Source organism: Corvus moneduloides, chromosome 7 (genome assembly GCF_009650955.1).
Source record: "Corvus moneduloides isolate bCorMon1 chromosome 7, bCorMon1.pri, whole genome shotgun sequence".
NCBI lineage: Eukaryota > Metazoa > Chordata > Aves > Passeriformes > Corvidae > Corvus > Corvus moneduloides.
The window spans coordinates 22070189-22086920 of NC_045482.1; the positions used below are offsets into that span (position 1 = coordinate 22070189).

Genomic DNA, 16732 nt, shown 5'->3' on the forward strand with positions numbered 1-16732 from the left:
TACCAACTTCCCTCCCTCCCCCGGCCCTGCCAGCGCCTGGGGCTCCCCGGCGGGCCACGCTCAGGGGCCGCGAAAGGGCTGGCGGTGCCGGGAGGGCGGGGACGCCGGGGCTACCGGAGGTGGCGGGGCCCCCCCGCCGCCAGCGCCCTCGGTCCCCGCTGACCCCTGCAGCCGCCGCGGCGGGGGACGTGGCACGTCGCGGTGCTGCTGGGGTGTAGCTCATTCCTGATGTCGCTGTTTGTCGCTGAGTTTTGAAGAGATTTATTGGCTGGCTCTTGCTAAACCACGCTTGAGTAATCCGAGCTGCTGCGCGCCGTGGTGAAGCCCGGAGGGGGGGAACGTCACTCCCTCTGGCAGCGGAGCAACATTAGTCTTCCAGCCCTCAAACCACCACTACAGCGTCGGAAACTGCCGGGTCACAGCCATTTGCTTTGGAAAATTGGCGATGTTTGGTGCTAGAGATTGATTACCCTTGTAATCTTTCCCCACCCGCCACCTCCTCCTGCTTACCCCACCCCTACCCGCCCCAGACAATAGCGTCCGAGCTCCTCCAGGAAAAAAAAAATAGAAAAGAAAGCAAGGAGAGAAAGAAAGAAACTGGGGGATGAATCTGACTCCAATAGGAAAAGCGTGTCTCTAGAAGTGGTGCTAATGGGAAGAGATTTCCGAGCTCCAGAGGACGATGATTTGTCACAAAGGGTAGCTGGCTCGGTGCTTTGGGCTGGAGCTGTGTAGGAGATCCTTGGAGAAGTCATTGTGCACAGAAAACCGAAGACTTGTACAAACATGCCTGTTCGCAGAGGTCATGTGGCACCACAAAATACATTTTTGGGTACAATCATACGAAAATTTGAAGGGCAAAGTAAGTTCTCGCTTTCTATCTATTTTGTTATAGTAGTTTTATTCTGCTTGTGACTAAATGGACAGCAGCTCCAGACTATTTTTAAGTTTGTAGCTTGTAAAGAAAACCCCGGAGGTAAGGAGGGGATCCCTGGCAGAAGTAGCAATGTTTTTGATCTCGAATACAGATTACCAACTTGAATTATTGGCTTGTGGGCTTGGGGCCGGGGGAGACTTGGGAGGGGGACGGGAGGGGTTGGGGCTATTTTCCCCACACTATTTCAAGTTTTTATCATTGACTGTATACGTATTATATAGCTGTAGAAGTTACATCTCTTACCTTCTTCTGAACCAGTGAGATGGCTCTAAAAGCAGAATGTAGGATCTTGCTGTCTGTGCAATATCTAAAAAATAAGCTAGATTTATTATGATGATGATTGTTAATGCTGTTAATTATAATTGCCTTTTCAAATTAAAGCAGAATTTCAGACTTTGATTTAGAGGAAACAGAAAATATGCAGAAGAGTTATTAAAGAGGAAATACTCTCTTACCTTGTTGTCATGACTGCATTTTAATAGAGCTGTCAAATTTCTCTCTTTTGTTTATGTAAGTCTAAAATATCTATCAAACCAGTGCAAATGCATCCTCAGGGAGAGTCTGTGAGATCTTTTCCAATGCAGCAGTTTACTACCTGTCGAGGAGGCTGAAGCTGAAGTGTTTTTTCCTGGCCAGAATTCTAGTTTCCTATTAGCTGTAAGAAGGAACACTTGATGCTTAAAATGAATTTCATTTAGAAGCAGTAGTTTGATATATGTACATTGATTTAAATATTTAGCATAATTTTAGTATCAGCCTGGTATGAATATTTACAGCTAATTCCAGTTCATATACTTCCTTATACTTAAACCCATATTAGCATTTATAATATCTATATTATTTGAGAAAAAAATAAAGATAGTGCTGCTCTATATGCTAAGTCAGTATTGCTACTCAAAGTTTTTATCTAGTGAAGTGTATATTTTTTGACGGTAATAAAACACCAGGTACTAAATAGGCAAGTGATAGTGAAAGTTCAGCATGATTGAAAGACAGCAGAAAAAGTAAGAATGAAATCTCCAAATATGTCACTGTGTTCAAAGACCATATTTAAAATTTTGAAGACTTGGACTGTTTACTTGGTGTCATGTAAGAAATCTTTTATAAAGCAAGCAACCTCCTAGTGCATTTAAGTAAGTAAAAATTAATGTTATTAGCAGTAAGTGTATCAAAATTGCACATCTATAATTACAATGAGAATAGTGTGTTGTAAACAGAAACAAACCAATAAGAGTTGAAAACTTTTGAAACTTTTTGAGATGAGAGTTTGGGAAAGGAGGATGGATGAAAGCACAGAAGTTCAGTGACATGTGTAAAATGTTTCCAACATAACAATAATTTCCTGTGCCCCCTTTTTTTGTTTCTAGGAACTTCTTTTTCTTCTGTTATTTTCTAGATAGAAGTTTTAAAATACTGACTATAAATTTCCTGTCATTCACCTCAACAAAAATCCATACAGAGTAGATTGAGATGATTGAACCTTACACCAGGAAGTCCTTCACTTGAGTAGAACCCCCTTCCCTGAGGCTCTTCTTCTCCCCAAAAGAAGCTACTAACTTTTCAAGGACTTTCCTGGAGTTGCGACTGACAGGATGGTGCTCATCACTTGGGCTTCAGTGAAGCCTGAAACAGACAAAATTTTGAAGTCAAAAAGAGATTTACAGAGACTTGCTGAATGTGGTTTTATTTCCTAAAAAAAAAATCTATATTCATCTTTAATGTATTCTAAATTAATTCAAGTTTCTTTAAAAGCTATGGATCAACTTATCTTCATTAAATTACTGAAAATCTCTGTATTTCAGGCATTCTCATGAAAAGAAGGGCTGTTCAGCATTCATCCCTTCAATCGACCCTATAAGAAATGTTGAAAGAGTACTAAAAAATGCATCACTTTCTTTTATTGCAGATAAAAAATTCATCATTGCTAATGCTAGAGTGCAGAATTGTGCTATCATCTACTGCAATGATGGGTTCTGTGAGATGACCGGGTTCTCCAGGCCAGATGTCATGCAGAAACCTTGCACCTGTGATTTTCTTCATGGGCCAGAGACCAAAAGACATCATATTGCCCAAATTGCTCAAGCCCTGCTGGGGTCAGAGGAGAGGAAAGTAGAAGTCACCTATTATCACAAAGATGGTAATGTCTGGTTTTATTTTCAAAACTTTTTGTGTGTTTGGTTAGCAGTTGATTGGTAAAAGAAGTGTGTATGTTGTGCTGGCCAGCCCCTTTGCTGGAGGTGGTGTAATTTCTCTGAAGTCCAGTGAAATACATTTGTGTGTATCAGTAAGGGAATCTGCCCTGAGAGTAGTGGGTGTATGGAGTATATCACTGTACGCTCACTCTACCAGCTGAATGAAGCCAGCACAGTGTTTGCAACTCTGGAATAGAAGTTGTCCTCTTGGTTGGTTTAAAGATGTAAATCATGTAAAGTAATCAGCATAGAGAAAGCCTAACTTGCTTTAAATGCAGTATTTTACCACAAAGTTAAAAGTAGAAAAAAACAGCCTATCATAAAGAAAGCATTCGCTTATAAAGAAAGGGACAAGTCTTTTTCAAAGCTGAAATATTGTGAAGTACTTGCAATTGAACTACCAGTATTGTCCTAGTATTGCCAGAGTCAAAATTCAGGGTTGCCTAGACTATGAACAGTTTCCCTGTTATTCAGTAAAGACTCAATACATGCAGAATGGCTGAATCTGCTGACACTTTTTTTCCTGTTCAGACCACAGAATGAATAAATGTATTTGCAGATTTAAAGATGCATACGCATGAGAAGTAATTATGATACATAATAGTGATATGTAGTGTTTTGTTGTTGGTTGGTTTGTTGTTTTTTTTTAATTGCCCAGAGATATTTACAGAAACACCCATCTTTCAAATGAATTCAAGTAATTGATAATTGTGGTGTACCTTGTTTTGTCTCTTGCTGTGTACACTCTTGGGAGAAGGAAAAGGAAATTCATATTCAAATGCTGAGCTTAAATTAGTTCTGGAGAAGTGCCAGTGTGTTGTTTACATCAATTTTAGAATCACATGCAATGTGCTCTCTCATTTTAAAGTCACAGAGTTAAATCCTGTTCTCAATAATTCTGTTGTTATCTTGGAGCGACTTAAGTAATATTATTTTTAGCTTAGGCTGGTATAATTCAGATAGGACTCAGGCCAACCATTCTACCCACGCTACCAATATTTAAGCATACTCTTCGTAGCAGATTCTCAGTAGAGTCCTTTATTCTTAGATCTGGTTTGGTGGTCTGGAGCAGATTTTGGTCAAGGTTTGTTGTTGTAGCTGTGCCTTGGACGTAGATTTCTCAGGACACTGTGTGTCTTTTACACATCTATCCTGTGTTTGTATTAACTTGGCATGTGTTAAAAATAATACTGCAAAAGGAGAATGTCATTGCTAACTTTCACAGCCATCGGCCTGGAGCACTGTTTTGAGATGTGGTAGTTTAAAAGTCCTAAAGTCTCCCAAAACATTAGGAGGGAGGGAATGGCACTTAAAAATACTGCTTATCTGTCAATTACCAGAGAGAGAGATCCTTTTCTAAAATGCTGAATTCTGGCATCATGCAATACAAACCAAAGTAATACTGTCCATAAAAATTGCTGTATCTTTCATAGTTTAGAATGCTGAGTTACAGATTATTCAATGTAAACAATCTTATACATAAGAGTTTTCAGTAACTTCACTTCTGTGAGTAGTTTCTTTATTTGCCTCAATATTTTACTTGTCTAAATGTGAACAGGATTTGCCATGTGCACTATATGATCTGCTAAATTTAAACAAACACAGGTGAATCAGGAAAAAATTGTCAAAATAAAAGATAGGTCTGACACTCAAATGCATGGCTATCAACTTGATTGTTTGTATAGATATAGATTTTTTTTTGTTTGCTCCACCTAATGTTCAATTTATTTTCAAAATGTGATAGAAAATCTGAAGTCTATTTGGTGTCATGAAGTTGAAACTACCCCTATGATGAATGTAATGAATGTTAGTAAAATATTCTGTAGTTATTCTAAATAACTCAAAATTATATACCTCACTTTTCATCTTCACTTTTGCAAATTTTCAAATTTGATTTTTCAATACATAGCATATATACGTATAGCTATATATAACATAGTCTGTGTATTATAATAATATACAGAATAGTGATACCTAACAAGAACTTCCTCCAAGTTGTGGAACAAAGTAAATATCAACAGTTTTCTAAAAATGTGAGAGTCTAGTGCCTGGTTAGTGGCTTATTTTGCACGTGTTCTGTGACTAAGTATGAGACTTGAGGTAAATTTCAGCAATTTTCAATTTTAGAGGTGAATTCTAGCACAGTCAGAAATGTAACTTTCTCCATGTGAGTAACCCAAGTTACTCCAATGAACTATCCACTGCTTAAAAGTTTGATTTGACACTTTATTTCATAGCAAGCCATTGTATAATATTTAACGTAATAATAAGCATATGGAGGAGGAAGACACCTCAAGAAGGTGTGAATTTCTTGAGGTTCCACTGATAGGAGGTTCTGAAGACCATATTACACACTCCTGACTAAATGCCCAGTGAATTGCAAATAAAACCTTACTCCACATCACACTATCATTTACTCTACATAAGCCACTGATTATATTAAAAATTATTTTACTATTTTGAAGTAAAGCAAAGGTCAGTGGGATCACTTATAAAGCTAACCTGTCATCAGAATTCCAGCAATGCAGATATCAGAAAGGGAATCACTCTATAAATAATGCCTTTTCTTTTTGATTCTAAATACCACCTCATATAATTTTAAAATGTCACAGCTTTGAAGTTCAGCTTAAAAGAAAATTCTTGCTATAGAAAAATGGTGTTGCACACATACATGGGAATTAGGATTCTGATGTTCTTTACTGCTCTGTAGTCTCCTTTTCTCCATGAAAGTGCAAGATCTTGAGTTTTAAACATCTTGATGATGCAAGACTGAAAGCTGCTGTTTGTTCACTGCTTTAATCTTTTGGCCAAATTACACACTCAAAGAAGATGGGATAGAAGGATGGGAAAAAATTTTGTAGCAAGTTGATATTCAGAAAATGGCGACTGTTTGAATTTACACTGCCTTAAACATGACAGACAGAAGACAGAGTGGTCAAAGGAGAAAAAAATGCTCTGCATCGTGGTTTTATAAAGGAGTAACCAGGATGGAGCCTGTTGCCCTTTTCACTGTGCAGTGTGGGGAGGGTGCAGAGCAGCGTTGAATGCCTGTGATAGCTTTGTGTAACTGTTTAGATGGCCTGCACTTGGGCACCCAGTAGGCCCTGTCCCAACGACACCAGTGCTGTGTCCACAGCAGTTTTTAATATCTGCAGCTAAAAGCCTTACTAGCTACTCTTGGAGTATTTCTATCAGAATTAGACTGTTAATATAGCTTACTTTTGGTTTAAATTTCTTCTTACTCTTTTTCCTTCTAGAAGGGTATCTATGCAATCCAAGCAAAGTTCTAGTTCTCTGTCCTGTTCAAATAGTGCCACAGTAGGCAATTACATAGCTACCAAAAGAATTAATTACTGAGAAAAATGGTTAATGGGAACAGATGGTGCCAAAACTAAAGGTCCAAGTTTACAGGTTCTCATAGCACAAGTAGCTCCACAATTGTCACTGGATGTACTCAGGGACTAAAGACACATAAATTTCTTTTTTATGTAAATATCCCTTTAAAAAAAGAGGAGTAGATAAACACACACAAGTCACAAGAACTATTATTTTTTAACAGATTTTTTACTGAGGATTGCCCATTAGGCATTAGCATCTGCTTAATTAAAAAATTATACTCTAATATCAAAGCAGTAATAGCATATATTCCTTACTATCTCACAATTCTTTTTTCACTAATCTTATAGCTATATGATCTGAATGATACTTGAAGGCAAGATATTGTTTATACAGGATATCAGTTCTTATTTTAATAAAGTTATTTATGGTGAAAATATTTGACAGCTCTTCCTTTGAGGACTCCATTTTGCAGTTTAAGCCATTATTGCATAAATCATTCTTGACAGATGTAAAATATTGCTTGAGGTGGTAGAGCTGTAAAACTTTTGAGATAAAAAGTATAATTATTTTGGGATTGAGAATGGATATATAATAATCAGAAAGTATTGTACTATACAGCACACATTTTTAGTTCTTACTGTATGCTTTGTGGGCAATGATGGGATATGGCTAAGCTTGCAGATGATACCTGTTAAAGGAAAGTAGGATCATTTAAGCTTAGCCTATATGCATCAGATATTCTAGGGATGAGAAGAACTGTGGTGGAGTACAGCTTTGAGCAAAGATAAAATCAAGCATTTATTTGCAGAGTGTGTACAAACCTCACAAACTACTTGCCGTTTACCCAGTTTCAAAAAAATAATTTGCTATGACTGACTGCAAATTAAACATATTTGCATTTTCAAAGCACATTTCCAAACAAATATTTTAAGGCCTTTTCTGCTCTTTTTTGAGGATAAGAAAATAAAAATTATGCAAACATACTGACAAAATAAAGTGAAAATGGTATTAAGTGTTCTTAAATAGAAAGATCAGGAGTTCATTTAGACTTCAGTCAGCACAGGCGTTTTACCACCTGTTTGTGTGAACCTACCAGTCAATAAAAAATACAGCTGAAAAGAAAGCTGCTTACATGTGTGTCAAGTCCCCTTAGGTTTGCTCTAGCATGATGGTCAGCAACTGCAGCCTTGACCATAATTTCAGTGCCTTATCTAGAGCTGTTAAGAAAGGTCAGTGAATCAAATCTCTCTGATACCCTACTGGTGTAGGACTTCTTGATACAAGAAATACTGTCTGACTGCATTTTGATAAAGAAAGTGTTACCCCCCACAAAAACCTGTCAAAAACCCCTTTCTTAATGCAGGGTTTTTTTCCAGGCATTCTTAAAATAGCCCTTGGAGGGAATCCAGAATGTTACTGAAGGTGTTGAACTATTGGAAATGAATGAGGACATCCATTCTTATGTCTGTAGTGCAGTGTTTCTACCTTAGGCTTTAGTACTTGTTGAGAAAACACCATCCCTTGCCCCATTCAGTAGTGCTGATTTTGCAGCAAGGAGAACCGTCAGCAGTGAGATAATACCTCAGCAATCTCATTTACCCATCCCCATTCTGATACGGCTCCTGTGTCTGCCCAGAACTGTGGGTCACTTCTTATTCACATTTGTAGGATACCTAATGATTATGATAAAGAACCTCTTAGATATCCTAAGAAAGCTTATTTATGGGTCAATTTCACTCCTATTTTTCAACTCCTTGACTTTCCAATATATTCCTTTTTCTTCCCAGGTAAAGATGAATTGATTTTAAATAAGGAGGGGACTTTCATAATGAGAGATAGTATCTGAATAAATAGGGCAATTAAATTGACTTCTAAATTATTCTCTTTGTCAGTGTTTAGGGTCAAAAAGGTATGAGTAGATACATATAATTTTAATAAGTAATGAAGAATACAATTGCTATTATTATAGGTACTGCATCTTTAACAGAAAAAAAATCTTAATTTGGAAAAATACATTCTGACAGTTTTGAGTTCCTCCATGGCACAAATAAAAAACCTGCAGGCTAGTGGATCAGGAGTCTTTCATTTCAGTACAGTGTTAAGACAGAACTCTTCTTCCACTGGACTTCCATAGCACAATTTAATGTCAGGATTCAGAATGTCACAGGGCCAACCTATACCAGTCAAGGGGCCCAAATTTCCCTAGTCTGATCTGAAAAGAAAAAAATGATTGCTGACTTTCAAAAAGTGTGCTGTAGTGGTAAGAAAGGTGACACATTCTAGAGTGAAATGGTACTATAAGGTTATGATATGATACACATACTCAAAAGAGTTTCATTTTTTAATTAGGCATTCCCGACAAAATTTTTTATCTGATTTGAATATGCTCCTTTTAGTGAAAGCTATTTTGGTTTTGGGTTATGAGACAAAAAGAACAGATGCTGTCAGTCTATTTTTGGTGTGGTTTCACATGATTTATTGTGTCCTCTTTCCATCTTCATCGTGCATCCTTTCTAATGTTACATTATGAGAAGAGAGTTATTGCATACTCCTAATTCATGTTATTGATTGGTTCTTTCCCTTTGCCACTGAATTGGCCCATATATCAAAAAGAGATGCAGAGAGAAAATCAGACATCATACCTTGCAATAGACATGGGGGAAGAGCCACTGCTTTTCTAATAGCAGCCTTTTGCATATTTGATATGAAACAAATTTCCAAACTTGGCACTTCGAGTAACACCAATGTTGACATCAGTGCTGTTCCCTCTGGTTCCAAGCAGTGGAAAGAGGACAGTGGTGTGGGTTAGATTTTATGTTAGTGGTTTCAAGTCCGGTTTTAAAGTGTTTCCTACATATGTGACTTAGCGTATGACCCAGTCTATGTGCTAGGTAACTCTTCCCTAGTATGGAAAAAGCTTAATCAGGCAATATAGGATTCAGAGTAGCAAGACAAAGCTGACTATGGAAATTGCTAATTGACTCTGGAAACCGCATATCTCAAAAGCAATCAGAACTGTAGCTGTGAACCTCAGTCCAGGCAGAGCGGATAAATGACAATGACAGTGGGGTATTGTGGTTCTGTAGTTACTAGCTCGTTTCACATTGTCTGCAACTCTGAAAGTTCACATCTCTGAGGCGGGAACTATTTGTCTTATGATTTTGTACAGCCTGAACTTTTTAGTCTGGTATACTGGGGTTTTTTTAAAGGAAGTAACATACATATTTGAATAATTTCTTGGATATTAAACTGAAATTTCATTTTGAAAGCAGAATTATAGTCATAACTAGTTAAAAATACTTTTTGTCCTCCAGAATTTCCACAGGTACTCAGTTTTAAGCTTCCTCACCAACTTTCTCAATACAGCCTTTTCATTTCTAATTTCCTTAATTCTTTACTACTAAAACCACAGTGAAATCTCATCAGGAAAGATCACCACAAAGGATACCAAAATTCAATCTGAAAAAATGTCAGAGTAAACAGTGTAAAGAGAAGGTCTTGTCTTTTTCTGTTTCATTAACTGGATTCCAGTTATAGATCTTATTATACCTAGTTTTGATACTGCCTTCAATTATAGCATTGAAATGTTATCCACACAAAGAGTATAGTCCGGCTTATCTGTTAGCAAAGAGCCATCATATCATGAAAACCTAAAGATAGTATTTAAGTGTCAACATTATTAACTATTTCATTACTGATAGTGAGTGGAAATGACCAGAAGAAAGCATAGGCCAGAAATCACAGCTGCATTCAGTACTTGCCTACCTGCTGAAATTTCTTGTTTTCCTGTCCTTGTTCCTCCATAATAGCACAGTCAATAAAAATATTTTCTCTTACATTTTGCCATTACCTCGTTTAAATCTCTGATTTGTCAAATTAGACTGCAGTGGAAACCAGAAGGTCTAATGGTCTAAATGGCCTAAATGGTCAGTTCAGAGAAGCACAACAACCAGTTTTCCTCAAATACTAGGAAATTAGATCTATCACAAAATCTGAATACTGATCCTTGACAGCTTATGAAATCTTGGCCTTTTTTTGAGCAAATGCACAGGACTATATGGCAACTGATTGTTTCTGTGGCCAGAAACACTCCTCCTAAAGGTCTGACAGCAAGATATCGATACCTACTGACACAGGACTTAGCTTGTACACCAACAGCTTTCATAGAATTAAATTGCAAAGTTTAAGTTTTGTAACACTAAGGAATCCTGATCTTTAGGCATTGGAGCACTGCTCGTACAGACACAGAGTATATCTTTGCTAATTAGTTTTAGCTGGATCTCTGTTGCTGCATAAAAAGACAACATATTATGAAGAAGACATGCAAAACACAGACAAAACTTTCCTCCATTTTTATCCACACGATAGACAGGCAGAGAGAACTTCAGAACAAGGTCTTATACCTAGGCTGCTTGAAAAGCTGTTAATCATCACATAAATGTGTTTCATCACTAACATGCATGTGCTAAAGCACTTACTCCCAGCTGTTCTCAGACTTTGGCGCCTGTGCCCTTTTGAGATTATTTCTTAGAGCATTATTTGCTGATTTTCATTCAAATCAATGCAAGTGTATCTCTGAAAATAGCTTGCAAATTTCCTCCTTTCAAAACTCATTTATGCCAATCTGCTTTACTCCTTCCTCTCTGGGAAAAAATGCCAGATAATCTCATTAGTATTTTGTGTTTATGGCATTTCTTTTTATACTTTTAAAAGAACATGAAACTCGGTAGTCCATAAATCCTATTGTCATGGTATTTAAGGTAAAATACTGTTGCTATTCTGTCTACTTGCTTTAAAAATGTCTTCCAATTCAGAAAGAAAGAAAGAAAACCTAAAGTCCGTGCCATTTTAAATAGTGAAAATAAAAGAAAGGAAAATGTGTTCAATTTTTTTCATTTTAAGTGCCCAGTGTTATTTTTGCTTGATAAAATATACCAGGAATCAATTTAACACCAAAGTCTATCCAACAGGAAAAACAACACTTCCCAGAAGGACTATTTCCAGAGTCATGGACAACATAACCATATTATGTGAGAGAGTAGTAGCAGCCTTGAAGTACAAAACTATCTATAAATCAACATCTGAGCCTTCTGTGTGAATTAATGGAGCAGGTCACAAACTTGTATGAAAGCTTATGTATAATGTCAGTCCTGAGCCAGGCCATGCTAGTTCACCATTCAGAGCATCCTTTGCAGAGCATCCTTAGTCTTTCTGTAAGTTACACTGTTTATGGCAACAAAAATGTGGGTACATAATGCACAGAAGCATCTTTAGTGTTTTACTCACAGAGTTTTAAAGAAAAGTTTTGTAGAGGGATAAAGAAGAGTTTGAGTACTGTTTGTGGATAACCACAAAACGTAATAAAACCGTGTTCCTCTTTATCCTGAAACTTGCAAATCACTTCTCACGTCAGTATTAGAAGTAGGATCTAACAATGCTCCCAAATGCCTTAAAAAGTTAATTAAAAACTACTCACTGCTACTGCAGCTACAAGCAGAATTAGTGTCTGATTTGTGTGATGTTTGTAGATCAGGAGCTGGGTGCACGTGGCTTCCCCCTCCTATGTTCACGGTAACTTAAAGCAGGGAAAAGAGGAAGGAATGCATGTTTCACAGACAACTCTTCTTCCTAGCTGATGGGTATGCAAGGCTATTTTGTAGAAACAGCTACACAAACTAAGAACATTACAGCTAAGGGAGCTATTCCATAGACCATGCAGATCTCTTTACATGCATTTCTGGTTGTCTTTTGACCTCATTTGTAAAAAACCAGATCCTGCAGTAGCAGAATTACCAGTAGCATCACTGTCTCTGCAGAACTCGACATTTGCAAAACATAATTATTAGCCCAACAAATACATTGTGTGGCTGCTTGCATTTCAAACATAATCTCTTTAACATCTGAATGTGCAAGAGCATTTGTCCCTGCTTTGTGGGAATAGATTGAATTGCTTCCTTTTAAAATAATATTTAATTCTTAATCCTTTTTTACCTTGGGATCATTTTCCTGTAAATAAAAAACAAAAAAAATAAGATTTTATTTTCACTTTCTGAGGAGTATCTGAAGAAAAGATGTCAACTCATTTTTGAAATTATGGAGAAAAAATTCTACACATTTAATCTCAACTGTTACTGGAAAGTAGATTATCTAAATGTTGGGGAGGGGTGTGGCCAATTGCCCCTCAGATCTCACAGGCACTAAAATATCAGATATAGCTAAGTTATTGTAGCTATGAAGAGCACACTGAGGTTCAGTTACTGCAAGAGAAATCACTGACCTGAAGTTTTACATGGAAAATTAAATTTAGGACTAGATTTTCAATTATTTGTATATATTATAATATATGCTATAGAAGTGTATTTCTTCTTCTCAAAAGGTTTGAAAATCACTTTGAGGAGCTGCCAAAATGACCTCCTACCCCATCATAGAATACAAACTGATATTCTATAGTTCACAACAGTTTTGCTAATAAAGCATTTTCTTCTTAAATACATTCAATCACAGGAAGTTTGAACTGAACAGCAAATTAAAGTGGCTCCTAATGAGCTGACTGACTAATGTAGTCTTTTACCTCAAAAGATGTATTATTCTGGAAAAGCTCACCGTTCCAAACCATCCTTCTCTACTGCATTTTTGCACTAACCTCTTCTCTTTTCCAATACAGTACACCAAAGTTGCATTGTAACATTTCCCAGTGTACATATATATAAAAATGCCACAGAAAAGCCCCAAAATGATCAAGTCTAAAAAATGGATAACAGAGTGAAAGTATAAAATATATTCAACAGGGGATAGGATAGTTCTGTAAAACTACCTTTAATAGGAATTGCATTTAATAGGGTTTATTCTTATATGAGCCTCTCAGACTACAGGTCAGGTCCAAGACAACACCCTAGGTAGTGCAGTTGGGTACATGTCTGTCCTGTCATAATAAACAATAATTTCCAGAGAAATGACTTCTTCTTGTAGAGAGGACACACATGACCCTGAAGTGCCAGAATGGGGTTAGAGACAGCTGGGGGTTGTACTGAATGGCAAGTGTCCAAATGGTGTCTTTCTCTTGACATAGGGTTAAAAGAACACAAAGGTGGAATCAAGTCCTCTGTCAGCTTCAGCCCTCAATTTTTCCAAATCTGATACAGAAAATAGAGCTGCCAAATAAATGACAAAGAAAAAATTCAGGGGGCATGGTTAAGAAAGTCCAGTGGCTGCTAAGCTCATGCTTTTTTCAAACAGAAAAAAATTATCATTTCCCTGTCTCACATTGAACTTTGTTGTGATAATCATAGCACTTATTCAGGTGCTACCACAAATCAGTCATACAGAGGCTGTACATTATTATTTCAAAAAAAGCAAAATTTACCTAAGTATTATTTGTTTTTAACTGTTGATGCATGTATTATGCAACAAACAGGGCTTTATTTCCTCCTCAAAACAAAAAACTTCCACTTTTCAAACAATCAAAGGACTGAAATTTTATCAGACTCTAGCTTGATTCAGCTTTTTAGATGTCTATAATGGATTCTGATCTTCATGATCCTGAATACTTGTGAGATCTACGTAAAGTTACCAATGGAAAAAATTACATTTCTGCAGGATATAATACATCTGTTTAGATTCAACTAACATCTCTCTAAAATTTATTATTGACCAGGGATATCCTCATAACCTAGTTTAGATTGTAACTTTTTCCTCTCCTGGACTTCAGTCTTTGTTTGTATCTTGTTTTTTAGAAAGTGGCACAATCTGTATGACAAGTAATGCTTTGTTTCACATGGGAATCATTAAATAGCAATCACTCAGATGTATTTGCTTTCCGAAGGCATTCTGTTGGCATGGCACATACTCTAATATGTAGCATTTTACCACTCCAGTATAGCAGAGAATCCTTTTCTTAGATTGGTCGTTTATAACCATCATATTTTCATAGAATCCTGAAGCATTTAGGTCAGGAGGAAACCTGGGAAGTCGTCCAGTCTCCTGCCGAAAGCAGGAGCAACCCAGAATTCAGAGTAGATTGCTTAGGACTTGTCCGATTGGATGCCAGGAAGGAGTCTCTCTGGGCAACCTGTCCCAGTACCCTCATATTGAAACTGGTTTTTCTTTATACCAATTTAAAGCATTTCTATCATTCTTTTGCTATGTACCTCAATAAAAACCTGCCTCCATCTCCTGGTAATTTCCTCACATCTATTGAAAGACTGTTATTAAGTCCCTCAGAGCTGTCTCTACTCTAGGGTCACAGCCAAGGCCAATTTTCTCAACCACTCCTCAAAGGACATGTGCACTAAGTCCACATACATCTTGGTGGCCTCTGCTGGCCTCATTTATCAGCATTTCTCTTGTACTAGGGTTCCAAAGCTGGATTAATTATTCCAGGTGTGATCAACTGAGTACTGAGGAAAGGGGAAGTATCACTTTCCTCAATCTACTGGCAAAGCTCCTGATGGTACAACCTGGTATGCTTTATCCTGGACATAGCTGGACTCAAATTCCTCAACAGATCACTGTCTCAGTCCTCTTCCACTACCTCAAGATTCAAACCTTTCCCAGACTGAGGTGGTTAATGTTTAAGGTACATCAGCTTATCTGCATCCACTGCCTCTAAGTCACCCTCCCCACTCTTCAGCAGACTCAAGTTATACTTGTTCATTCTTTTACTGCTAACATATTAGAAACACAAGCTCTTCTTGTTGCCCTTGATATCCCAGGAGTTTCAAATCTAGCTCAGCCTTTCCTTTTCCGAAACGATCCCAGCACACCTGGGCAGTGTTTCAGTATTCCTCTCCTGTAGCCTGCCCTTGCTCCCACCTCTTTGAAGTATAATTTTTGTTGGGAGTGCTTGTTTTTTTTTTTTTCACTGGAGCTCAGTCATGAGTTTTCTGCTGAGCCAACTGGTATTTGAATACATTTACTAATTTTTCAGGGTATTTGAATGAACTGCTAAGATGCTTGAGAAAGCATTTGAGCTATATCCTCTGTGATGCTTGAAGAACTGATGAATTAGACAACATACTTCTTTCATTTTTCCTCTCAATTCAGTAACCCATATGTGGATATTTTACATATATTTTATTATACTAAGTGCCATCTGTGCTACTTTTATACATTACTCTAACTTTTTCTTCAATGGTTCAGTATCATGTGAAGTTCTAGACATTAAATTTTACATAACTTAGATACACTTATTCATGCATTAGGAAATCATTTTACATTACGCATTAAAGATGGTTGAAATTGCTACCTAGGTATTTTTTGATGGAAGACCTTTTGTAATATCATAACTGATGTGCTACATTGTATAAATTCCATGTTGGTACACATTTTGTTACGAAGAATTCAGTATTTTCCTGTAACAGAGGCCAGTTTGCCTGGCTGTTAGGCAGTTGCCTGGTTTTCTTTGGCAGATTTTTTATAGAAAAGTGTTTGAGTTTAGAAGAAAACAAACATCCTGATGCTTATTTTGCTGTGGAGTACAGTCATCCAAACCAGCTTAATGCTAAAGAAAGTTGCGATGGCGTACTTCTAAGTTTTAGAAGCAGCTGATCAATTGTCTTACTCTAGGAGATAAATGCAACTGCACTGGCAACTAACCAGTGTCCCTGGTACACATTATTGAGCACTTCATGCTCATCATTAAAGATATGAAAAAATCAGATCTTCTGAGAGAGAAATATTTTTCACACTGTCTAATTTCAGGGACTTTAAGTAGTGAGGTAACATGATTGAAAAACTGTCTTATCTCAGAAGAAAAAGTTTGTTGCTAACATTTCCTTATCTAGGTCCTGCAAAAGACATTTTCTTCTCCATTTCTCTTCTGCGACTTTTAATTTCACATTTTCTTCAAAAAATGATAGATTTGTCCTATACTTTTTCTTCCAGGTTAGTGACTAAGGGAGATAGAAGTCTGCTGTTTTCTTCAAGGGTTAATACTGACTTTTTCCTTTAGGACAATGCCAGCTACCCTTCTCCTACCCTGTGGGACACCACAGTCAGTATGGAAGTGTGTTACCTCCTCAGGAGCTCAGCACATCTGCCTGCTGGCACTGATGGCACCCAGTGTCCTGCTGGAGCTGGCCCCTAACACAGAGCACAGCAGCAGAACACCGGGAATCCTACACTTTGTGTGCCACTGCAGGGATGTCAGACCCATGGGTTTAAGCAGTACCTCTTCAAATACCCACCATTTAGGGATGCGATTCCATCTGAGGATATTAAAAAAGATAACTGAGACATAATCCTACTTGTTTAAGTCACCCCAGCT

At 37.4% G+C, this 16732-nt stretch overlaps 1 protein-coding gene across 4 annotated transcripts in view; it reads left to right on the top strand.

The window, feature by feature from the left end:
- Positions 1 to 53: 53 nt before the first annotated feature.
- The window catches only part of KCNH7 (potassium voltage-gated channel subfamily H member 7), a 225030-nt gene continuing 208351 nt past the window's right edge, over positions 54 to 16732 (top strand). For 2 of the 4 annotated variants that reach the window (XM_032114038.1, XM_032114039.1), the window contains exons 1-2: positions 54 to 862; positions 2844 to 3074. In XM_032114038.1, the coding sequence (XP_031969929.1) occupies positions 787 to 862; positions 2844 to 3074 (307 nt within the window). In that variant the 5' untranslated portion in view covers positions 54 to 786. The remainder of the gene's footprint in view (positions 863 to 2843; positions 3075 to 16732) is intronic. The other 2 variants (XM_032114041.1, XM_032114040.1) reach the window with 1 other exon arrangement.